The following is a 25,852-nucleotide window of genomic DNA, read 5'->3' as shown; positions in this document are numbered from 1 at the left end:
CTTTTCTTTTCTTGAAATATAAGTGACCCTTTTCCGTTACAGAGAACTTCTAATCAGGCAAGCAGATAGGCAACGTTAGCTCTTATCAGAGATGCAAGCTGCAACTTCAATGCACACCTGAGATTTAGCACAATGATTTTCAGAATGTTTGAGAGACCTAACACGTACGACGATAACACTGTTTTCATTTCATTTCCAGGGAGAGATCTACCTACGTGGGGAACCTGCCTGGTTACCTCCTTTGAGTCCCGGACGCAAACACTACAAAGGACAATGTTTCGGCTGTTTGTTATTTCTTACTCCTTGGTGTCAAGGATGCCACAGTTATCTGTTCTGGACATCCTCATTCCATTGAATCAGGAAAGATCAGTGGTACCCTATCCTCCTCAAGCAACAACCAGGGATGGGAGATGGTTAGCTTAGCAAAACAAAGCAAGGACACAAGAGAGAGTTTATAAAATGATGCATGTTGTGGACAGAGAAGGACAGAGAAGTTTGTATTCCAAGTGCTAGAATGCAAACCCTCCAATGTCGCCTTCCCCAACTCCGTGCCCTCCAGATGTTTTAGTTCTGGAGGGCACCAGTTTGGAAAAGGCTGACTCAATGAACCTGAATCAGGGCAGATGAAAAGAAGGACATCTCTGTACCACCAATATCGTCACAGACAGACCTAAAATATGTGATGGATGTCAGCTTAAAGGCAAAGTAGAGCTCCATCAATGAACACTAAATAAACGTCTTTCTTTGCACTTTGATATTGCTTTTGCTTGATTTATGTATTGTTGGTTTTCATTGCCTTAAAATAAAAGTAGGTCTTGTTGTAAATGCCTTATGAAAGCTGCTTTGAGGTCACCTATGATGGAAAGCAGCATGCAAAACCTTTAAATGAATGTAAATAATGCAACAATTATGTGGAACCCCAATGTTTGGAGAAAGTATACCTGAGTGCTGCTGGGATGAGGCAGTGGAGAGTCCCTTTCCCCTTCAGGCTGGGCTCAGGACCTTCCCTGCAGGGGAAGTCTGGTCAGCCATTGAGGGAAGGCAGCTACTGGATCAGGCAGACAGACCCTCGGACAGATCCAGTAGGGCTCCTCTTAGGTCCTTCAGCAGGGGTCGGGAACCTGCGGCCCTCCAGATGTTCCTGGACGGCTGGGAGTTAGAATCCTACAAGGTCTGGAGGGCTCCAGGTTTCCCATCCTTGTTCTTATGATAGGGAAACCCCTGGAGACCAAGATCAGGGTGGGTGTGGAGTGAGACTGCCGTCACCTTGGGGTGCAGGATGCCATCCTTAGGGCACAAACTATTTACCGAAGGAGGCACTAGGTTTGCCAGATGGCTTTGCAACTTCAGAAACTATCCTGTTGGGACTGGGCTCAGGAGGCAATTAAGGAAGGGTGCAAGGGAGATTGTCCTACTGACAGAACATCACTAAGAGATTCATGGATGTCCCTTGAATTGTGTGCTGCATCTTTGGCAGGGGCAGTGCATCTCCCCTTCTTGGTAGTCCCCATCCAAAACCCACACATTCTTGTGCATCCTGTTGGCGTATCAGATTAATGACAGAACCAACACAAAGGTTGCTCAAAGACTTCATGTTCTACAAACCATGGGTCTCTAATTGTTTTCAGACTGCAACTCCCATCATCCTCAGTCCTAAAGCTGGAAAACACTCATCTAAGATGCATGCAATACTCCAAGATAGGCATCCTCTTAACATGGAGGTTCCATTATGCCAAAAGCCACTGAAAAGGACACACACACACACACACCTCTCTTCCACCATCTTCCTAACCTGTTCTACATGTCGTCTGGGCTCACAAGGCGCTTACAAGAGCCCCATCAAACACCATAGGGCTCGCTTCTGAGTCATAAAATCATATAACTGTAGAGCTGGAAGGGGTCCAAAGGGTCGTCTAGTCCAACGCCTTGCCAGGCACGACACACCCAGGCTCAGGGGCTGGAAGCTTAGCAACCCACCCCTCCCCGGGAAACATCTGGTGGCCGCGAGTTCCAAAGACGCTCCTGCCCAGCCTTTCTTCCTTCCGCCTGTCCTGAGAGACACCAACCTCGACGGCTCCCTCTCTCAGAACAATGAGTTCCCTCTCACTTTTTTTGGGGGGGGGGAGGGAACCTTCTCCCCCAACAGAGAAACAGACAAGAGCAGCAGCCCCTTCCCGACCCGCACCGCCAGTACTCACAGCGCGACTGTGGCAGCCGGGAAGGCCGGAACGGGCAGGCGCTGGAGCCCTCGGGCGGCGCAATCCACGGCGCAGGCGGCGGCCGAGAAGCTCCTGCAGGCGCAGTCGGGGCCGCAGGGCTGGCAGCCGCGGGCGCTGGCCGGCGCCAGCCCACCGCCCAGCAGGCAGCAGAAGAGGCACCAGCGGGGCCAGCCCGCCGCGGCTCCGTCGGCGGCGACGTCGAGGCTGCTCCGATGGCTCCGTCGCGGCCGGCTCCCCGCTCTCCGTGGCCGGAGGCAGCGCCGAGGAGGCATCGCTTCAGCGCGGGCATGGCATGGCCGCTCCGGCCGGGCCGCCCCCTCGCCTAGCAGCAGCAGCGGCGGCGGCCCATGGCCTCCCCGCTGCCTCTTCCGCCGCCGGTGCGCTCCGCCGCTCCGCGCCCCTCCGCCGCGCTCTGCGCTCCTCCAGCCACCGCCGCCTCCTCCTTCTCGCCCGCGGCGCCGCAGCCAGCCAGCCGAGCGGGCCTCGCCTCGTCGTCGTCCAGCACTCCCGCCGTGGCCGTGCAGCGGCAGCCTCCGCCTCCTGGTTCCCCTCCGCCTCCGCCTCCTTCCCAGCCCCGTCGGGGCGCCTCGCCAGCATTCCACAAGCCCCGCTCCAGGAAGGAAATCCAGGCCTGCCCCGGCCAAGGCGGCTCCAGGGCCAGGCGGCGGAGGAGGGAGGCAACCCTGCCAGGCCCCTTCTCGGGGCAGCAGAAGCTGCGCCGCGCTCCGGACTCCCCCGGCCAGTCCGACGGCAGCGGCCAGAAGAAGCCCATGCGGCGGCGCCTCTCCCGGGGCGCCCGCGAGAAAGGGCCCCGGCTCAGTGGAAGAGCATCGTCCTGCCTTGCAGGATCAGCCCCCGGAATCTCGCTGCCCGGAGAGCCTCTGCCTGTCAGTGTAGGCAATACTGAGCTAGATCGAAAGATGGGTGCAGCTTACTGGGAGAGCATCTGCCTTGCACGCAGAAGGTCCCAGGTTCAGACCCCAATGGCATGTCTAGGTGCTTAGAAGACTCCCTGCCTGAAACCTTGGAGAACCACTGCCAGTCTGTGTAGGCAATACTGAGCTAGATGGACCAAAGAATATAAATCCATATAAATCAGTTTCCTCTGATTCTAAAGCAGGCATGTCCAAAGTCCGTTTTGGGGGGCCGGAAATAAACTGTGGCAGTTTATTTCCTGGGGTAAAATCTCCCCAAAAGTTCTACCAATTCAAATCTTTTAAAAAAACTAAAAAAAAGGTCAACAACTTTGGTTGGCATGTTCACTTCATCAAATCTGGCCCTCTTTGAAAAAAGTTTGGGCACCCCAAGGACTGCAGCACAATTAGAGCCCCTCTTTCAATCCTCAGCACCTCAAGGTAGGGCAGGAAAGACCTCCATCTGCAGAGGCATTGCCAGCCAGAGTAGGAAATATTGAGCTAAATGGACTAAATTTCTGGCTCAGTGTAATGAGCCCACACTCTACTCCCAAGACCCTTCACCCACAATACCCTCCCCAACCAATACCAATACCCCCCCCAAGGACCCTCACCTCTCCTCAACCCTCCCCTCCCCCACCAACACCAGGACGACCCAAGGAACCTCACCTCTCCTCAACCTGCCCCTCCCACCCCGCAAATACCAACACCACCCAATGACCCTCACCTTTCCTCAACCCTCCCACCCCCCAAATAGAACACACCAATCCACACTCCCCCCTACCCCACGGATCCCCCCCCATCGATCCCACACCCACTGATCCCATCACCCGGATTCTGCCACCAGCATACACCAGTCTGGCTCAAGAACAGGCCCACCATTCCACCTTCCCCAATCCACCCCCACACCCCAACACACACAGAAATCCCACCTTGACACCCCTAACCACCTCCATATTACCCTGACTCTACAACACCGCTCGCCCAGGACCCACAAACCACCTACATACTACCCTCACTCTACACCACCACCCACCAAACCCCCACCCCCTCCGTATTACCCTCAATCGAGGGGGGGCAATAGGGTTCAGGGATAGGTAAACCCCTGCTTGTGGTGGATTGCGGGGGTCAAAATGGAGGACACGGATAGCTAAGTCCTTCCCTGATTGGGATGGGGGGGGGGTCTGTCAATAGGTGACAGGGATAACTAAGACCTTCCCTGGGATGGGTCGCTACAGAGTGTGGGGAGACACAGGTATACCCCTATCTAAACATAACACAGGGGGGACTCTTGACGGTCTGGAGAATCTGAAGGGGGACTCTGACCCGCCATTTAACAAACAATGCCACAGCAACGCGTGGCAGGGCCAGCTAGTAAATAATAATTAAACAAAAATTCACTCCCGGCAGTTACAATAAATCATTACTAGAATATACTGTAATCAATTAAAAAAAACCACAGCAAAATAACAACAAAACATAAAATATGACAGTACATAAAAGACTGTAAAAAGATCAAACTGAGCAGCAATGGCACGTAGCTTATTAAATTACAAAATGCACATATGGGTGAATTTGGGTTGTGCAATTCGTTACCCAGCTAAGTTCAAGGTGCTGTTACTGGCCACATACCTAAAGCATCCTCTCATCCCTTGTATCCCCAACCAATTACTGTGCTGGGCAGGTGAGGGCCTCCTGCAGGTGCCATCTCATCAGGAGGTCGGATCTGCACAATATGGGAACCAGGCCTCTTAGTGTCCTGGCGCTGACCCTTTGGCATTCCCTCCCATTAAATATTAGACAGACGCAGTCTCTGGTGCCAGCTGAAGACCTTCATCTTCCAACAAAACTTTAAACTGGATATATTTATCCCAGTCTGCATTGGAATAAAGTTTTATCTTTTTCTATATGGAATTGTTTTTAAATGTTTGCATTGCTTTTTTCATATATATTTTTAAAAATGCTTTGTATCTGGAACTGTTCTAAATTGTTTTACCACTTTTCTTGTCTTAATGGATGTAGCTGTTTTATTGGTTTTATAATTGTATATGTTATTGTTGTTTCCCGTCCTGGATCCTTATGGTAAAGGGCAGAAAAGAAATAAAAGAAATAAAGGATGGCACATGGAGATTGGATATTAGTGTGTACAAGTGAAACCCTGCAGCAAAATGTTGCGTATGGGCAGCTTTATCTTCCAGGTTTCCGCCGCTCCACTTCATTCCTATTCCACAGTTTTCTGATTCTACCAGAACCAGATTCTCCATCCTGAATCTCTCAAAATCCAGCTTAGCTGGATGTCTCCAAGTTCTAGTGTTATGTGAGAAGGAGAAAAATGCTTCTCTACTTTCTCCATGCCAAGCTTAATTTTATATGCTTCCATCATGCCTTCTCCTACTTGCGTTTTCTCTAAACTGAAAAGCTCTGAATGTGCCTTCAGGCCTTGCCCTGGAACCACTCTTGTCCAGATTCCCCACAAAAAAACAAAAGGAAGGCAGTTCCAGACCATACAGGAGAAACAGCCGGGGCAGAGGGGAGAAGAGAGAACATAATTCATATTCAAGATGCACCTTTCTTTTTAAAAAAGCAAGCTTAAACTCTTTGCATTTATTTTGGAGAAAAGGCAACACCAGGGCCACACACCAATTTCCTGCTGGAAAATTGCCCCTTCCCTAACTGCTCTAAATGGCACCTTTGCAGGCCAATAATAGCCGGGGTGGGGGCAGGGGCAGAGAGAGAGAGACTTTTGGAAGGAAACGCCACAGCAACGCGTGGCAGGGCCAGCTAGTAATAATATGTAAATGTAAATAATTTATTATTTATAACCCCCCCCCCAAAAAAAAAATCTGGCTGGGTTTCCCCAGCCACTCTGGGCAGCTTCCAACAGAATATTAAAAACACGATCAAACATAAAAACTTCCCTAAACAGGGCTGCCTTCAGATGTCTTCTAAAAGTCAGATAGTTGTTTATTTCCTTGACATCTGGGAGGGTGATTCACAGGGTGGGCCCCACTACCAAGAAGGCCCTCTGCCTGGTTCCCGGTAACCTCACTTCTTGCAGTGAGGGAACTGCCAGAAGGCCTTCGGAGCTGGACATCAGTGTCTGGGGCTGAACGATGCCCTACCACTGAGGCAACAGAACCATAGGCTGGAACATGGGAAACTGTTTTTACATAGACTCAGATAATTGGTTCACTTAGCTCAATATTGTCTACACTGGTGGGCAGCAACTGTATTTCTTTATATACTTGAGACCAGACTAGTGAAACCCAAGGACATGAAATTTTTTGTTTCACCACGTGGTGGCAGATGAATGTTGAACGAAGAAAAATTAACCGTCTGCCAGAGAGAAAGCTGCCTCAGGCGTAGCAGGGGATGCAGATTGACCACTGCCAATCCAGATAGTTTGGACTACAACTCCCATCAACCCCAGGGAGCAGGGGCACGTGGAGCCAGGGGTTGATGGTACCATGGCTGTGGTTGGCTGGAGCTGATGGGAATCCAAAACATAATATGGAAGATACCAGGTTGACGAAGGCTGACATGAGTCAGCCAACAGTGGATTCATGGAAAAAGTAACATGCCACCTTGGGACATCTTGGGAAAACCCCCAAGACAACAGACTCATTCTCAGCAACATGGGCGCCTTTCGTTTTCCCCGCAAGGGGACAATGACAATAAAGATTTATTCTATTCTATTCTTTTGTTAATCAGGAAGATGGTGGGACACAAGTCCTTGCCAGATATACATGTTCATGGGACTCATTAAAGGTTCGTCCAAATTTGTAATAGCAGCATCCAGAGGTAAAGGATGCTTCATTTAAGGTGAGTCCCCAATATGTCTTAAACAAGAGAAACACAAAAATATCATATAGAAATGCTTCTCCTCACCTTTACCTGAGATTCGATGCTGCCTTGACTTACTACATATGGCTATGCTGTTCAGGTGTGTTTGTATATGTTATTTTGGAACATCATCCGTTTCTAATAATTAACATTTTTTAAAAACAAAATATATGTCTGCTTTTGCCACATGGGGGCAGATGTCTCCAAATAGTAAAACATGATAGAATTCCAGCGGCAAAACTATCCCCTGCTGGCTCTTTCCTTCATAGTGGTAATTTCCAGCCTGGCTGGCTGCCATTTTGCACCCCAATTCCCCAGATCTGGGTTTGTTCCAGGGAATTGCTATGCAGGGGCAAGCAGGGAGACCAGCCACTATACACAAAAATTGGGGGAGACTATTCAGAGTACTGTATTTTCTTCCAAGGGGGTCTCTTTTTCTGCAAATGGCCAAGAAGGGGAAAGAACCCCAAAATTGGCTTGAGAGGTCCCATAATGATGCCTCCAGCTCATGAAGGTCACTGGATGGAACCCGGTCATTTCCAAGAGCAATTTGCTCAAGCCACTCTAATATTGTTTACACCCAATGGCTCTGTCAAACCATGTCTTTACTCCAACTGTTGTGTAAAACAGATCTGTACTCCATTGGTGGCAGCGGCTGCTGGTTTGTGATTGCTTTTATGGTTAACATACAGAAGCAGAGTTGTCTCCAACTTAAAATTGTTGCGCAACCAAAGTACACCCCCCACTCACTGTGTGCCTTCCACACCACCCCCAAATCTGCTCTAGAGGATTGGGGAGAAACCTAGAGTCTATTTGGGGGAAGAGTGAGAGGGGAGATCCATTGGCACTTGTAGAATTCCTTCTGCAGGGGCAATGATTTTACTGGATGCAACCTATTGTGGTTCATTGGAAAATCTTGTGTTGTTTTCCAAATGAGAGGGTGCAGACAAAAGGCTGGTATTGGGCAATTGAGTGAGCTCCCATTGCTCTGTCCCAGTTCCTGCCAACCTAGCAGTTCGAAAGCACGCCAGTACAAGTAGATAAATAGGTACTGCTGTGGCAGGGAGGTCAACAGTATTTCCGTGTGCTCTGGTTTCTGTCACACTGTTCCGTTGCGCCAGAAGCAGTTTAGTCCTGCTGGCCACATGACCTGGAAGGCTCCCTTGGCCTGAAAGCGAGATGAGTGCCACAACCCCAGAGTCACCTTTGACTGGACTTAACCGTCCAGGAGTCCTTTACCTTTACCTTTGGTATTGGGCACTATCTCCGCGGAGGTCTGAGCATTCTGCTCATATGGCAGAGATATCAAAAGGCTCATTGATATCTCTGATATGTCTGATGGAAGCTAGAGAAGGTGTGAGTGCAGAAATTAGCCCACTGTGCAAAGTCATAATTCGCATTCATTGCTCCATCCATTGGCAAGTGGCCTCAAGTAACTTGCTCAGAAGAGAATAATGATAATAATAATAATAATAAATTTACTATTTATACCCCACCCATCTGGGCCCTTGGCCTGACACAAGTTCCTCACTCATGCTTTACAAAGAGAACACGTGGCACAAACAGGACAGGCACCTAGATTTTCAGTCGATTATCTATACATTAGGTGCGCAATCATAATTATGTTGCATAATACAGTATGTTTGCACACAACGGCAAGAAATTTGCATGGTTATTTTTAGTATTCAGGATGATTTCCAGAGGCAGGTACTTACATTATTCAACAACATTTTTCTCTAGTGGTATGGCTGCTCGTCTGGTTTAAAGTGAGGCGAGACGATTTCATATACAGTACTGTAATAATGTTGATGTGCAGACTTCTTGTTTAAAGAACAAGAAAATAAGAAGAGCCCGACTGCTGGATCAGATCATAGGCAGCATCCTGTTCTTACATTAGCCAACCAGTTGCCTTTGGGAACTCCAACAACCTACAAATGCATTAATTTCATTTCATTTTTTCATTTCACTTTAATTTGCCTACAGTGGAACCTCGGTTTACGCCTACCTCCGTTTATGAATGCCTCCGATTATCAACGGCGCAGACCCGGAAGTGTTTACATCCGGGTTCCGCGGCGCTCGGATGCGCAGAAGCGATCTGCGCAGCGTGTGTGCGCGCAGAAGCGCTCTATCGGCGCTTCGCGCATGCGCAGAAGCGTGCCTTCGGGGAGCGAACGCCTTGGGGAGCGAACGCCTCCGCGGAACGGATTACGTTCGCAAACCGAAGTACCACTGTACTGCCTTTCTATATTACTATGCACAAGGCAGTTTACAGCAACAAACTATAATTCAAAGAACACACACCTTATAAAAATCTGATCCAATACAGAAAGTAAGTGTGTGTGTGTGTGTGTGTGTGTGTGTGTGTGTGTGTGTGTGTGTGTAGTCTACATACAACCATTTCATATTTGTCATCCAGTCCTCTTGGATGGAATGGTGAAGCTGGGTTCATAGATGCTTTACATTATTACTGCCCCATTGTCATCACCACCACCACCAATATTTCTGGAAGTTTAAGGACAGAGAAGAAACAACTTCTTCCCACAGCACAGAGTTAAACTATGGAACTCACTTCCACAGGAGGCAGTGATGGCCACTCACTTGGATAGCTTTAAGAGAGGACTGAAAAAAATAAACAGGAGAAGTCTATGAATGTCTACTAGCTACAACGGCTATGCTCTGCCTCCATGAATGCTTCTGAATACCAGTTTCTGGAGGACACAGGGCGGGAGATGGCTCTTGTCCTGCTTACAGGGTTTCCCTTTAGGGCATCTACCTGGCCATGGCCACTATGAGAACAGGATGCTTGGCCTGGCCCAGCAGGTTCTTCTTGTGTTCTTCTTAACAACTACTGTTATAATATTAGATTTACCACCCACCCTTCAGCATAAGGTCTCAGGGAAAGTTACGACGATATTAAAACATGATTAAAATTAAAATGCACGTTGAGGGCAAGCTTGATGACCCAAAGTTCATTATTTAGTTCAGGACAAAAATAATAACCCCGTCTTAATTGCACTGCTTCTGTTGATGACTTCTCTGTCCACCTTGCCAGCAGGGCGGGGAGAAGGAATCCTCTGGAGTGACCACCAGCAATTGCAAGTTGGCTTTGGAAGTACGCTATTTTTACTAATTACGCTGCCGCTGAAAACTGCTCCTCTCTACATAACATTTCCCTGTCTTGCTCTCTACCTGAGGCGGCCCACATTATTGGAAAGTGATCAGCGATGGGAGACTCGCTTAAGCAACCCAGCAGGTGTCCGCTTTGCTACCCAACAAGTCCCTATGCCTCCATTAAGCCTTTCTGAATGTTTTCCAAAACCAGTTCTAATTGTCCCCTGTGACAGCAGACTAATAATAAGTTTGTTACTAATTGACCTCAGCCCTTTTTATATCTGCGTATGCGCCAGCAGTCGTTAATGAATGATCCTGAGCATGTTTACAGAGAGGCTCTTAACCTAGCATAGCAGTGATGATCATCTCAGATGATTGGTTGTTGTTGTTTTTAAAAAAGACAATGCAAATGAGATACTAAATCATGAAGCGGGCACCTTGGGGATTAATTGGCATCTGTTGCGGCCAGGGGAGCCGGCTTCTACTGCCTCCCTACTGCGGCCAGCTGAGTGTTACATGAATGAGCTTGGGGGCACCCACCTCCTGGTTTAAACTAACCACAGTTTCTTGTTACACAGAGAAGGGCCAGTGAGGGATGCTGCCTGGGAAGACTCCCAAAGGCCAGTCAGAGAGGCCAGGGGGAGGTGCTCATTTGGCCAGAGTTTCCTCACTCATTTTAAGAGACGTTTTCACATAAGCAATTTCTGTGCAAAGGACAAAACATATCTTACTACACACACACACACACACACACACACACACACACTTATGTGGGCATGCCAGTATACTCAAAGGGAGTGTCAGCTTGCATAAGGAGAGACCTATTCTTCCCAGTGACATCCAAGATGATTTGTTCGCCACCTGGCTTCATTCTCTTGCAGAAAACTTTATTACCGCATGGTGTACAAACATAGGAGCCTGGCTGCTGAATCCAGCATCCTGTCCTGCATCCTGTTCTGTATGCAGTGGCAAGCCAGATGCCCCAATGGAAAACTCACAAGCAGGACGAGGAGCAGAGTGCAACAGCTTTCTGCCCACCTGTGATGCCCAGGAACTGGCAGGCAGAGGCACAATGTCTCTGACGGTGGAGGTAGAGCCAAGTCATGTTTTTTTAATGCTTCTATTCATAAGGCCTGCTGCCTGGGGGAATCGGGAGGAGTAAAAATGTGTCTAGTTGGATGACGCAAACGTGATGTAAATGGGTTTAATTTGTAATAAGGGTCCTGCTGGATCAGTCCTAAAGGGGCTCATCTAATCCTGTACCCTGCTATCCCAGTGGCCAAACAGTTAGCTCAATGGGACATCAGCAAGCAGGATGTGTGAGTGCTTATTGTTCACACTTATTGTTCAACAGAACCCCCACCCCCTCAAAATGATAAAAAGCAAATGTATAAAAGTAAACAAGGTTGCAGTTCCAGACTTAGGAAGGAAAATAGTTCACCTAGGCTCGTAAACAAGGTGCCAGGAATGAGAGCAGATGTAGTGGTTGTGCTCTGCCTCCAAGGTTGGAGGTGGAAATGCTTCTGAATAACAGAAGCTGGAAAACGCAGGGGGGTAGAGAGAAGACTCTTTTGCCCCAGTCCTGATCCAGTGGCCCATTTAACATGAGGCAACAGTGTGATGCAGCAGCAAAAAAAGCTAATGCTATTCTAGGCTGCATCAAGAGAAGTCCAGTGTCCAGATCAAGGGAAGTGATAGTACTGCTCTATTCTGCCTTGCTCAGACACCACCTGGAGTCGTGTGTCCAGTTCTGGGCACCACAGCTAAAGGAAGATATTGACAAGCTAAAATGTGTGCAGAGGAGCATACGGTAACCAAAATGATAACAGTGTCTGGAAACCAAGCCTTATGAGGATCAGTTGAGGGAGTTGGGGATGTTTAGTCTGGAGAAGAGAATACAGCTTTCCATCTATGGGAGCAGTCTGACAAGAAAGGATAAGCTGCCTCTTTCCTAATTTTCACCTTCCCGGGAATTCCCAGCTGAGAACCTTTCCCCTCAGACATCACCTGATTACTGTCTTGAGTAATATATCTGGAGGTAGAAAGGTGTGAAAATCACAATCTCCTGCCTACAGTGTGGAGGGGCATGAATATAAATAGCTCTTTTGTACTGGGGGGACACACACAACAGCTTTCCTGGAAACCACAAGATTAAAAATGGCATCTCCCCAGTCTCATCTTTTTGCATTTCTCGAGGTGATTAACAAAATGCTACCGGTACCTTAGACCTCAAGTGTAGCTCAAAAGTGTTTGTTTATCCCACCTTCTCCACTGCCTCTCTCTTATTTTGCCTTGATAATTCTCATGAATAAGTATTGCACAATTGGATTGCTGCGCAGTACAATGTTCTTGGATTCCCTCCCTCCATGTATTTATTTATTTGCTGCATTTATATCCTACCTTCTTCTCCAAGGAGCTCAGGGTGGTGTCCATGGTCCTCCTCTTCTCATTTCATCTCCACAACAGCCCTGTGCTGTAGGTAGGTTAGTCTGAGAGAGGCATTGACTGGGCCCAGGGTCATCTAGTGAGTTCCATGGCAGAATGGGGCTTTGAACCCTCATCTCCCGGATTCGCTACATCACACTAGCTGCCAAAAGGGTTGACAGACCTTGTAAAAATTATTTATTCTTATTTACTTCTAACTTTTTACACCCTACCTTTCCTGCAAGGAGCTGAAGGTGATGTTATACATAGTTCTCCTCCTCTCCCATTTTATCCTCACAACAAGTTGCTGGAAGCCACAGCAGATGGAGAATTGGCCTTGTGTTCCTGTCCTGCTTGCAGGCTTTCCACAGGCCAAAGGAGCCAACTTCAGGGGCCATGGTGCTTGGGGACCCACAATAATATAATTGTGGGAGCTGGGCACCCACAAAGTCAATGAGAGAAGGCGGTAGAGGCACTGCCACTGAGAGAGGGGGGTGGGTGGGCTTGGACATAGAAACAGAGTCTCTCCCCTCCCCACAGAAAAGGGTGCCTTGCTGGCTGTGGAGCGGCTGCCGCCAGCCACCACAATGCGGGTGTGTGATATCACACACACACACCTGCATGTAGTAAAAAGGTAAAAAGATAAAGGACCCCTGAACGGTTAAGTCCAGTAAAAGGCAACTATGGGGTTGCGGTGCTCATCTCGCTTTAGGTCGTGGGAGCCAGTGTTTGTCCACAGACAGCTTTCCAAGTCACGTGGCCAGCATGACTAAACAGTTTCTGGCTCTACGGGAAACCAGAGCGCATGGGAACATCATTTACCTTCCCCCTGCAGAGGTACCTATTTATCTACTTGCACTTTCGAACTGCTAGGTTGGCAGGAGCTGGGGAGGAGCAATGGGAGCTCGCCCCGTCGCGGGGATCTGAACCGCCGACCTTCTGATCAGCAAGCCCAAGAGGCTCAGTGGTTAGACCACAGGGCCACCCGTGTCCCATGCAGGTGTGCTCAGGTGTCCATGTGCAGGTGTGTGCGTGTGACTTCACATGTCTGCGTGGTGGCGGCGGGCTGCAGGCACCCACAATCCAGAGGGCGAGATGGCACCCCTGCCACAGGCCTCTGGCTGGCCACTGTGAGCAGGAATCCAGGATGCTGGACTAGACGGGCCACTGGCCTGATCCAGCAGGCTCTTCCTATGTTCTTAAAACAAAGACACAAATGACAAATGCATTAAATAAAGAACAACTCCCGCCACCGGGGTCTCAGCTCACCTTCACGGTTTCACCCAGGTGTATCTCCTGGGGCAGCGCAGCAGAAAGCTTGGCAGTGGCCTGGCGTGCGTCCCCCCCCCCCCACACCACGACTTCACGGCGTGAGTGAACTCGGGCGCCCCTAGCGGCGGAGACACGCCGGGAGCGGCAGGCGGAGCCGGACGCGCGGATCGACGGACCGAGCGGCAGCGGCTGCGAGCGAGCGAGCGAGGGGATGTTGCTGCCGCTGCTGCCGCTGGAGAGGTTGCTGAGCGCGCGGGAGCTGCCCGGCGGGAGCCGGCGGTGAGGCGGGCGCCCTGCCTGAGCCAGCAGCATGTCCCGAAAGAAGAGCCCCAAGACCAAGGGCGGCGGCGCAGGCACAGCCTCGGCGCCTTCCTCCGCCCTGCCCGGCCAGGGCTCCCGGGGCGCGGCGCCGACGGCAGCCCCCAAGGGCGCCACTGGAGCTGGAGCCCGGAGCGCCCCAGCCGCCGCCGCCGGCTCCTCCACTACCAACGGGGCGGCGCTGCCCAGCCGACCCTCGCTGAGCTCCAGCGGCGAGTTCTACGACGTCGCCTTCAAGGTGAGCTCCGGAGCTCGGTGCCGTCGGGGAGGGGGAACCCGACCCGAGGGGGGGGGGAGAGGAGGTGCGTAAAGGCGCTTGGAGACTTGAGCTCCCAGAACCGTGGAGGGGGGCTATTTGGGGGGTGCGTTTCAGGACATTAGAAAGCCAGGCTGTATGTCGCCAGCGCGTTCAAATTAGATTTATTTTGGCGCGGTGGGGGGGGGGGGAATCTGGGAAAGTAAAAACTTACGCGACACCTGTTGCCAAAGACCCGTTGGGCAGTTGAGCCCCTTTCTAGATGCACCTTTTGCCTTGGGGTGTGGGGTGCCTTGTGGCGCTGCGTCCTGCAAAGCTGGCCACCTCCTGTAGAAGAGGGGTTCAAACCAAGCTTGTTTTTAATCTCAGGTAAGCCCCAGGAGAAGAGTCCGGCTGGTTGGAGGGGGGAATGTCTATTTACCCGTCAGCTGCATATTTATGGGAAGCCTGTGGAGGACACCTGTTGCTTTGCCTCCAGGATGTGGGTGTTTGCTGGTAGACTGCCTCTCTATTTGGAGGTTCCTGGTAGGGAAGATGGCAGCTCTTGTTAGACATTCCCCGGGATTTCATCTGATTCTCTATTTGCCTGTCTTTTGCTTTTTCAAAGCTGCTTAAGGCTGCAGCCCTAGCCCCACTTGCCCGGGAGTAAACCCCAATGAATTCACTAGGATAGGCATACTTAGGATTGTGCATGGTCGTCATAATGTCTTGTGAAGAATTCCACCATCACCCTTTTTTGACCCCCTGAAATCGCTTCTCTATCTTCCTGTGATCCTGAGGTCTAGCTGCTTAACAGGAGAGGGCTGCTTTCTAATGCACAGAGAGGTGCCAGAAAGCCTCTTCCCCTGTTGCAGGTGTGCAGGAATGGAAATGACTGTTGTCACTCAATATGTCTCAGGTGTGAGTCCTGGAGTCAGGGTTTCAGGGGCTGAGCCCTAGATCAGGGGAGGGAGAGCTGTGGCCATACAGAAGTTTCTGGTCTCCTGCTCCCTGGAGAGAATTGGGGAAAATGTGTGGGCATGGCAGTACTCAGCTGTGAGGGGTGTTCTCTGCCAATTAGTCCTTCTCTTTCCTTTCCTTTTTCAGTTTAGAAAGTTGTTAAAAAGCAACAATAGTGAAAGTGAAGGGGTGTGTGCTGAATGTTTAGCCCTTTTCACAGCAAGCCTGCCTGTACTGCTGAGATGCAGTTGAGATACTCAGTCAGGCATGATTAACAGAAAAGTTCTGGGTTGCAGCACACCTTCAGCTGTGGGTTGATTCCCTGTTTTCTGAAATATTTGAAGGGCACTGGTGGGGCACTCGGGTATCCCATTTACTGCACGTTTGCATGCCAGAAAACAGAGCACATTAAACACAATAAAATATGTTTACAATTAAACGTAGAGTTTAAAACAATTTAAACGGAGAGTTTAAAACAATTTAAAATATTAGAAAGCAAACAAATATTTAAAAACATACCTGTTTGGCACATTTACTACATGCTTGACAGCTGTTTGCATGTTTACTATACGTTTCACAAATGTAGTAAATGTGCAAACATGTAGCAAATGTGCAAAACAGGTATGCAGATGCAGTAAATGTGCCAGCAGCTGCATGGTTTGCCTGTTTGCACATTTACTACACGTTTGCACATACCGTACATAAATGTCTGTGGAAGGTTGCACAAAATATGGAATTAGCCTTTGCAGAAAAAGTATGGTGGTGTTCTTTTCAATGTATAACAGCCCACCTGCAAGTAAAAGTGATTGCCAAGTTAAATCATGGAGCGAGTGAGGCTGGTGATCAGTTTCCTAGGACTGCAGTTTAGAGAGTCTTCTTGTGCCTGTGAGAAGGATTTCATAACTTACTTTCTGTGCCTTAGAGAAGGGTCTTGGAACCATAGAATTGTTGAGTTGGAAGGGACCCCGAGGGTCATCTAGTCCAGTGTTTCTCAACCGCTGTTCCGCGGCACACTAGTGTGCCGCGAGACGCTGGCTGGTGTGCCGCGATGTGCGGCAACGAGAAGGGCGATTTGCATTGTCACGTGCCTGGCGGGCGCCAATAATCAACACTGACCCGCCGGAAAGCAATATTTCTCCTCCTCTTTCCCAAAGCTCAGTGCAAACGAGCCTGGCGGCCGCCAATACACAACACTGACCCACCGGAAAGCAATATTTGGCAAGTGTTTCTTACAGTCATAATTATAATATAGGGCGGCACAGAGTTAATTTTTTAAACTTTTTTAATGGTGGTGTGCCTCGTGATTTTTTTCACGGAACAAGTGTGCCGTGGGCCAAAAAAGGTTGAGAAACACTGATCTAGTCCAACCACCATAGCTCAGTGGTAGAGCATCTCCACATGCAGTAGGTCCCAGGTTCAGTCCCAGAATGTCCAGGTAGTGTGAGGAATCACTGCTTTCTGAAGTCCTGGAGAGATGTTGCCAGTCTGTGCAGAAAATACTGAGCCAGATTGACCATTGGTCAGACTTGGTATAAAACCGCTTCTTATGTAACAGAAACTACAGAGTTCAGAAAATTAGGATCAGACAAATTAATGGAGGATAGCCACAATGGCTAGGCTTTCCCTCCAGTGTTGGAGACCATATGCCTCTGAAAGCCAGTTGCTGGAAACACGATTGAGGAGAAGGCTGTTGTGCTTGGGTCCTGCTTGCAGGTTTCCCACAGGCATCTGGTTGGCCACTGTGAGAACAGGATGCTGGACTAGATAGGCTCCTTTGGCCTGACCCAGCAGGACTCAGTTTTTACATTTCTTAAATAACATTAGACTGACCCTCAAGCTAATCCTATACAGATTTACCTGAGAGTAGGGCTCATTGAGTTCTCATTGTATTTTGGGAAAGCACCTTGGCTCAGTAGTACAGCATCTGCTTCACATGCAGAAGGTCCCAGGTTCAATCCCTGGCATCTCCAAGTAGGACTGGGAATGTCCATTCCTGAAACCCTGGAGAGCCTCTGCCAGTCAGTAGACAGTACCGAGCTAGACAGACCAGATGTCTGACTCAGTATAAGCATCCTACATCCTTACAAAGTACTAGGTAGTCAGAGAGACCGTCCTGGCTGTGAACCCTGAAAGATCTGCTTCCTACCTTGCTGGATTTCCTCCATCAGGTCTAGGAGTGAGGGACTCGGACTGACTCCAGCTACAAAAGCTGCTGAACAGACTCTTACTGGTGTTGGTGTTGTTTTATTATTGATATTAATGTTTGTATCTTTAATTTTAAATCTTATTTATGGTTTTTGTAGGTGTTGTTTCTATTTGTCGTGTGCTTTTTGATGTTATATTCTTTACTTATGTAAACTAATTATGTATTTTTTTCTAATTATGTATTTTTTTATGTCGTAAGCCGCCTTGGGCATGATTTTATCATATGGAAAGGTGGCATACAAATAAAATTATGTATGTATCTAGAAGCCCCTGCTTGAAATAATGCCTTGAGTTCAGGATGTGGGCTGCTGTGCAATGCTGCTCTAAACTTGCCTTTCCCAAACTGGCACCCTCCAACAGTGATACTACAACTCACCACAATGTCCCTGCTGGCTGAGACTGATGGGAGGTCGAGCACCAAACAACTGAGGTGCCAGGTTGGGGGTGGCTGCTATAAATGTTGTCTGAGAGGTCACTGAAATAACGGGGGCCAGAGCAATGAATTCTATCAAAGTCCGCCAGGTCACGATTCTGATTCCAGCCCAGAGCTGCTGTGTGCCCAGCAGACAACTTCCAGCCTGTCTGGCACGTAGATCGGTTAAAACTTCCAGGAGAGAGAGTTGATTATGAGGCACTGATAGATGAGTTCTTGCTATAAGGAGCTGGAATTGTGTTAAGAGGGCCAGCACTAACTAAGCCAGAGGCTGAGGGTGGGAAGCAGATATAAATGCAGTAATAGTGTAGAATGTGGTTTGAGGATTGTATTGGACCCCTGGATTTGAGGTTCCCCAACCTTGCCCCAGTGTTATCCATTCGCAGTCTGGTGCGCTAGAAGCAGAGCTGTAGCTTGGTGATCTTGTGCCCCTGGCAGAACTGTCCAGATTGGGCCCCCTAGCCACGGACAAATTGGCTCTTCTTTCTGCCTCTCCTCCACCCCCTCTCCACCCATTCAATTCACCCTCCATTTCTTATGAGGCAATAACCAATATTTATACTTATGGACATATTTTTTAGCTGATTTTGTGCCCCCCAATTACCTGCGCCCCTGGCGGGGGCCTACATCACCACTCCCTAGCTACAACCCTGGCTAGAAGCAGAGAGCCCAGAAGATAGAGCTCTGTGGCTCCAGGTCATTAGTAGTAATCCCCCCCCCCCATGCCTGTTCTTTTCTCTTTAGGTGATGCTGGTTGGCGACTCCGGCGTTGGCAAGACCTGCCTGCTGGTGCGGTTCAAGGATGGTGCTTTCCTGGCTGGCAGCTTCATCTCTACAGTGGGCATTGATTTCAGGGTAAGGAGATCTTTGGGTGGCTTTGTTCCTTTACTTCAGCTGCACAGGCCTGACTTCATAACATTTTGGGGGCTGGAGAGTCAAGAATCCGGATGAACAAGGATCCTAAGCCACCCAGATGTTCTTTTGCTGCTCCAACCTTATAGAAACTGTGTTCTCGTGCAATGGCTTTTGTTTTATTTCAGCGTGACCGGGGGAGAGGAGACTGTCTTGGTGACTGGCAGCCTGTAGACCCAATCTGTCTATCCCTTGCCTTTTACCAAGAGTCACCGGCCCTCGGTGATTGCATGAGAAGGTCACGGACCAATGTGTGGGGCTCTCCTACCACCTTGTTGGTGGTTTGGCCATGTTGATAGTCACCGTGGTGCTGTAAGGATGGCAAACAACACCTGTCTAGTTACAGGTAGGTAGCCATGTTGGTCTGCCGTAGTCGAAACAAAATAAAAATCTGAAGAAGGGTGCATGCACACGAAAGCTCAAACCAATGACAAACTCAGTTGGTCTCTAAGGTGCTACTGGAAGGATTTTTTATTTTATTTTGTTTCAACACCTGTCTAGTTTGCAAAAGAAACTCTTTCCGTTCAAAGCTGGTGTCCTGAAAGGTTGTGTGTGTGGAGGACCTCTGAGGGCACTAAATTGTTGCCAGATCAGAGGCCGTGTTGTTCCTTTGCTCTGTAAATGACCTCCCATTTTCCTGGATTTTACAATTAGGGGAAGCAAAGGTTCTCATTATACATTTTGCAATGAGTTTGTGAATGTCAGTACTGTAGGTAGGCAGGGCTGGATCTTGGAGCAGAGGTCCAGGGCCGCATAACCCAGGGGGAACCAAAAGGACCCCTTGGGGAGCAGCAAGCAAGATCCGGCATCAGCACCTGAGCCATCAATGGCCTGCCAAGGCCCACTGGGACTGATGCTGGTTGCTGCAACATCTTCTGTTTCATCTTTCTTACTTTTCTAGTTTGGGGCAAGCCTGCCATGAACATGGTTATGGATGCTCACTTTATTATTTTTTACTTTAAAAATGCATTATTAGTAAATGTATTCTCTGGGCAGCTAGCATTTTACACAAGTCTTCATTTAGTGCTATTTCTTGTTACCGTTCTTTTCTCCATCACTTATTGCCAGGGAAGCGAGACCTGTTTTGTTCCTGTAGTCCTGAAGATGCTATGGCTTAAGTGGATTTTTGAAACTGCTTGTGTTCAGAGGATTTCCTTGATATCAGGATTGGCTTTTTTACTGCAGTGTCAGGAGTGTGGAAGCTGTTGTAAAGCACAAAATGGCGGTGTTGGTTGTGAAGATGAGAGGATAGTGAAGTAAGAATACTTGTGGTTTGTAATAGGTACCTTACAAGTCCAGGGCCTGAAAGTACCTGCCCGCAATGCTAGTTAGTGCATGTTCTCTGTTGCAAATGTCATAACTGAAGTTGCGACGTGGATAGGAAGATGCGGAAACCCTTCTCTCTTGGAAGAAAACGGTTTGTTCAAACATGGGTTTGCTTCAAGCAAGGCAATCTGGATGAACTGAACATTTGTCTTTTTAAAAAACACCAAAAAAACCTCCCCTCTTATTATGTGGGCGTTCTGAGGTGGTGTATTGTAGTATCAAAATAATATATCCAAAAATATATATACAAATACATTTTGTGTACCAGTACCGCTGTACATACCATTCTCAACCATCTCAGACCTATGAGGCCTGGGTGATAGTGTGCCCCCCCCCCCCGCATCCATGTATATAAATACTGTACCATATAGTAAATGGAATGGAATGGAACTGGCTGATTAAGTCTGCCTGTTGCGATTCTTTGCATGGCCTTTAAGTTGTCCACATAGGAACATAAGAAGACCTGGCTGGATCAGGCCCATCTTGTCCAGCATCCTGTCCTCACAGTGGCCAAACAGATGCCCTAAAAAGGGAAGCCTACAAGCCAGATCAGAGCACAAGAGCCCCCTCCCCTCCTGTGGTTTCCAGCACTCGTTTGTCTCTCAGGACAGACAGATGCGAACGATTTTTTGACTCTTAACTGGCAGCAATTAGGGGCGGGGCGGGGATATTTGCATCCTGACCTAAAGATGCCAGGAATTGAACCTGGCACCTTCTGCATGAAAAGCAAGTGCTTCTACCACGCAGGGGCTCTTTTTATACTTTTCTTTTTTAATTTTTTAACTGCGCTCTTTCGTGTTGCCTTTTGTGTTTTTAAATGGTGTGTGTTTTAGCTAGAGAAGCAACATGCACATTTTATAAATAGCTAAGTGGCTGGAACACACGCAGTGTGCATGGCCCTACCCACCATCAATGGTGTGACCTTGTCAGTTTCTTACGAACTGCAGCACGGAGCGTTCTGGAGTCGCGGAGCTACAGAACACAAGCTTTTCCCTTTTAACAGCATCTGCTTTTTCTTATTGCTCTCTTTCCCATTTCCCCCTGCAGTATCTCTTCAGATCTCTCATTCCTCTTTAAGAGGATTGTGGTGTGATGAGAGTCTCTTTCAAGTTGCAAGGGAGCTAGCCAGCGAGTGCCAGATTCTCTCTCTCTCTCCCTGCCCCCCCCCCCGCCACCCCAGCCATGCTTGGAACCCTGTCGGCTGGTTGCCCATGGAAGGCTTTGCTATGAAATCTCCCCTGTGGTGACTAGGACCTGCAAATGCAGCTAGATCTGGAAATATGTGTGGAGCGTATTGGTTTCATTTATGAATCACCCTCCATGGGGCAGCCCAAAGTGATTTACAATCTAATAAAAGCATAAAGCAGCTTACGGTACCTGTGTGAGACCACCTTCCCACATATATGCCTGCTGAACTGCTTCAATCTGCAGAACTGGCGCTGTCCCAAGTGCCATATAGCACTCCCTTCGCATTTGTAAGGAATCTTTTAGCACGGCAGCACTCACCCTCTGGGACTCCCTGCCACTTGACATCAGACAGGCACCTTCACTGTTCTCAAGCCTACTTAGGCAATGTAGAATGTTGGTGTTCGTTTTAATCTGATTTTAGTTTATTGCTGATTTTATCTTTTGAATGCCTTAAAGAGTTGTTTTCAGGGATAATTTGATTGTTTTATTTATTCTCTTCGTAAACTGCTTTGAGTTTTTACAATCAAAGGGTGCATATATCTTATGAAATAAATAAATAAATAAATAAATACAGAACGGTTAAATATATGAAAACAACTGGAAAACAACTTATTTATTTTTACATGCCAATTTTATGTACCAGCAAAGATATATGTGTTGGCTTCCTGCTGTGCTTTTCTAAAAAAGAATTCCCAGTGAAATGGCAGATTTTTTAATAGTAGCTGATCCGTTGACAGAAGAAGAAGTTTGGATTTGATATCCCGCTTTATCGCTACCCTAGGGAGTCTCAAAGGGGCTAACAATCTCCTTTTCCCTTCCTCCCCCACCACAAACACTCTGTGAGGTAAGTGGGGCTGAGAGACTTCAGAGAAGTGTGACTAGCCCAAGGTCACCCAGCAGCTGAATGTGGAGGAGCGGAGATGCGAACCCGGTCCCCCAGATTATGAGTCTACCACTCTTAACCACTACACAGGCCCGACTCTAGGGGTAGTCTCGGTGGCGCAGGGCAGCAGGAGGGTGCTGCACGGCGAAGCCGCATGGAAGCCATGCTGCACGCTGCGCCCGCCCATGAGGGCGGGGGCGCTGGAGAGATCTCTGCGCCAGGGCGCCCGACCGGCTTGAGACGGCCCTGACACTACACTGGCTCTCTGAGTGGGACTCAGTTGATTTTGTTGAGCTCCCCAAAGCCCTGTTTTCCTTTCATTTGGAGATGTCTTGCAGCCAGTTTTCTTGTTTCTCACAGGAGATTTTGGCTGATTTGTGGACGGTGGGACAGTTGTGTTCCTGGGCGTCCTCCAGTGATAAATTTTCGGTACCTGAAGTCTATGTGATCTTTGTGATAAATGCCTTTCGTATTTTTATATTTGTAGACTCTATGGGTGTGTTAACACAAGCATTGTCCCCAGTTATTTATTCAGTTTTGCACATATAAAGATTTGTCAAAGATTTTGTCAACTTCAAGTGCAGTTTAGGTAGATTTTCTCTCCCCTGTGTTATATATGTGCCACATACTTTGACTCATTTTATGTTAGAAGTTGTATGATTTTGCTGTTTTATTTTCTGCGGGTTTGTGGCAGGCGAATAAAATTGGATGAATGACTTGCCAAAGTTGTTGTTGTTGTTTGACTTGTCAAAGTTCTCATACCATAAACAAGTCTTGTGGCACCTTAAATCCATTGCAGGACAGTACAAACTTTTGTGAACTACAGTCTACTTTATCAGATGTGTGAAGTGTCATTCTGAGTTACATGTATCTCTTTGCATGTTTTTTAGGGAGTAGGTGGGGATTTAAAACATTAAGATCAGAGGGACATGAAATGCAGAAGAGTACAGACATTTGCAATTATGTAATTAACCATGGCCATTCACAAAGACTTTAAGGTGAAAGAAGAGGCTTTCTTGTTTTTCCTGCAACAAACTTAACACAGTTTCCCCTCCGGATGTCTTTCAACTATGTTTCCTAAAAGCTGGAAAAAGTAAACTGACTATGATGATAAATTAGAAAGAAGAAAAAAGCACAATGGTACAGCAACACCTGGATAGCTCAGTTGGTTAGAGTGTGGTGCTGATAATGCCAAGGTTGCAGGTTCAATCCCTGTATGGGACAGCTGCATATACGTTGGACTAGTATCAGGGGTCAGCAAACTTTTTCAGCAGGGAGAGGGGGCTGGTCCACTGTCCCTCAGACCTTGTGGGGGCCAGACTATATTTTTTGGGGGGAGGGAATGAATTCCTTTGCCCCACAGATAACCCAGAGATGCATTTTAAATAAAAGGACACATTCTACTCATGTAAAAAAATGCTGATTCCTGGACCATCCACGGGCCGGATTGAGAAAGTGATTGGGCTGCATCTGGCCCCCAGGCCTTAGTGTGCCTACCCATTGATTAGATGATCCCTAGGGTCTCTTCCAACTCTACGATTCTGTGATCTCAATCTCTGTCTTTGAGTCATCTTACTTCCTTGTTACAGAATGAGTGTGTGGAACAGGGATGGGAAACATCAGGCCCTCTGCTCCTTTCTATGTGGCCCTCAATAACTCTCCCCAAGCTGCACCCCTCTCTCCAGGCCCACACCCTTCACTGGTCCTGCAAGCTTGCCCAGAAGGGAGCCTGCAAAATGTTCCCCGCCTCTGGTGTAGCAGATACAGGCTTGGATGTGGGAGATGTGTGAGCAAAACCCTGCCAGGGAATGACATTCACTTGCCTAGGGTGAGCTATTCTCTCAGCATAGCTTACACCCCAAAGTTCTTGCTCAGTTAAAAACTACATCGTTTTCTTCATCTCTGTGGAGGGCAGAGCAAGGGATACCAGTGTGGTTATTCACATTCAGCTTCGCCAGTCTGCAGCGTTTATCCTGCCAACTTCATTTATATACAGTCCTGCTTAATGCTTAAATCAGCTGTTCACAAAGTGTAAAAACTAGGTACACAAAAAGTGAAACACAGGCATCCCTACTCAAAGTATGCCGTAAAACACGAAACAGCCAGTTATAAGTATGCAATGAAACAATTGTATTAAAACAAGACAATAATTAAGACAGAAGATGAAGGTTGGAAGATCAAGGGTTGGTAAGGGGCCATAGCTCACGGGTAGATGTCCTGAAGTAAGTCCCCATAGTGCACACAGTCCCAAGGGCAACGCTAGAGAGGAGTTAGACTGTCCAATAGCCAGCTATAGGTTCAGGTCCAATGCAGTGGCCAGGTTCCCACCTCTGTAGAAGATCCAGGGTTGGAATCCGAGGGTCAGTCCCAAAATTGCAGTCCTGTGGAGCTCCCGAAGCAGCTGTGGTCCATCAATGGTGAAAGCTGAGCAGACACAGGGTCTCTGCCTTTCTCCTCTTTTGTTCCTCCAAATCTTACTGGATGCACCTGAGCTCCAGCTGAGTAACTGCCTATCGCCACTTAATGAAGCGTGTGGTCCTCATCTTCCCTGAGCTTAATTAAGCTGAGTGGCCCCACACCCAATGAGCCCCATGATCTTCACCTGATCAACTAGTAAGCTGGGCTGGGCTGGGCTCTCTCGCTGGCCTCAGTCTCTTAAAGTGCACTTCCTGCCAGGGCCATCTTAAGCTTATCTGGTGCCATGGTGCAAGGATCCCTCCAGCACCCCCCACCCCCACGTTTCCCTCTGGGCGGGCAGGGGGACAGAGGCTCCAGGCAGAGGCAGACGAGGGGAGCGCTGTCGGCGAGGCTGGAGGGCAGCTCCTCCGGCAGGGAGGAGGCTCTGGGCGTGGCGCAGCATGGTGGAGGTGGATGAGGGCGGCGAGCTGATGCCAGGAGGCACCGCATCCAGCCTCCGCCTCTTCCCTGGCGCCCTCCAGAACTTGGTGCCATGGTTCCCCGCACCACTGGCCTTCCTGCTGTTCATGATGCCTCAGAGACCATCATGGAGAAGGGGGCACCTCTGGTTCTGGTGATGTGTGCACTTCCCCAGGCTTCTGTGAATTGGCAGCTGCCCCTTTGACGACCTCTGATGTACCCTTGAGTACCTCCTAGGTCCCCAGCCTCCCCTTCCCCATCTTCAGCTTGACCCAGTGTCTACACCCTTCACCAGGATTCTCTTCCCCTTCCTCGGTGTCCTGCCAGTTCGTGACAGTAAAGCCCCTGCTTTGCATGCAGAAGGTCACAGGTTCAATATCTCCTGGCATCTTCAGGTATGGCTGGGAATGCCTGAAACCCTGGAGAGTCATTGCCTTGTTGAAAATACTGAGCCAGGTGCAGTCATCAGTACAAGGCAGCTTCCTATGAGCCTTGGTTGCCTTCTTCTGCCTCAGAAGGGCTCTGGGGGTTGCCAGCATGTTGTCTGGGTATCTTACTCACTCCTCCAAATCCCTGATGCTCTCCTTCCACACATATCCTGACATCTCCCCTGGTCCTGCTCTTTGCAAATCCCTCTCCCCTGTGCTTTTTCTTGCAGTAGACCAAGTAGCTGCAAGCTTGCAACTGGACCCTCTTCCTTGGCGATCAGTGGCTACTAACCATGACTACTAT

The 25,852-nt window shown here is 48.6% G+C and overlaps 2 protein-coding genes across 2 annotated transcripts in view; one reads left to right on the top strand and one right to left on the bottom strand.

Annotated features, from left to right (window-relative positions):
• Window positions 1–14,095, bottom strand: part of PKD1 (polycystin 1, transient receptor potential channel interacting) — a 121,228-nt gene extending 107,133 nt beyond the window's left edge. Inside the window, exons 1-2 of the mRNA XM_088657260.1 lie at window positions 13,781–14,095; window positions 2,199–3,064 (exon numbers count right to left, since the gene is read on the bottom strand). Coding sequence (XP_088513386.1) covers window positions 2,199–3,064; window positions 13,781–14,095 — 1,181 coding nt within the window. The remainder of the gene's footprint in view (window positions 1–2,198; window positions 3,065–13,780) is intronic.
• RAB26 (RAB26, member RAS oncogene family) overlaps window positions 13,910–25,852 on the top strand; it is a 107,702-nt gene continuing 95,759 nt past the window's right edge. Inside the window, exons 1-2 of the mRNA XM_035130970.3 lie at window positions 13,910–14,339; window positions 18,679–18,789. Coding sequence (XP_034986861.3) covers window positions 14,094–14,339; window positions 18,679–18,789 — 357 coding nt within the window. The 5' untranslated portion in view covers window positions 13,910–14,093. The remainder of the gene's footprint in view (window positions 14,340–18,678; window positions 18,790–25,852) is intronic.

Source organism: Zootoca vivipara, chromosome 13 (genome assembly GCF_965207765.1).
Source record: "Zootoca vivipara chromosome 13, rZooViv2.hap1.1, whole genome shotgun sequence".
NCBI lineage: Eukaryota > Metazoa > Chordata > Lepidosauria > Squamata > Lacertidae > Zootoca > Zootoca vivipara.
Note: the sequence above shows the minus strand (reverse complement) of the source record. Positions and strands in the feature narration are given on the sequence as shown.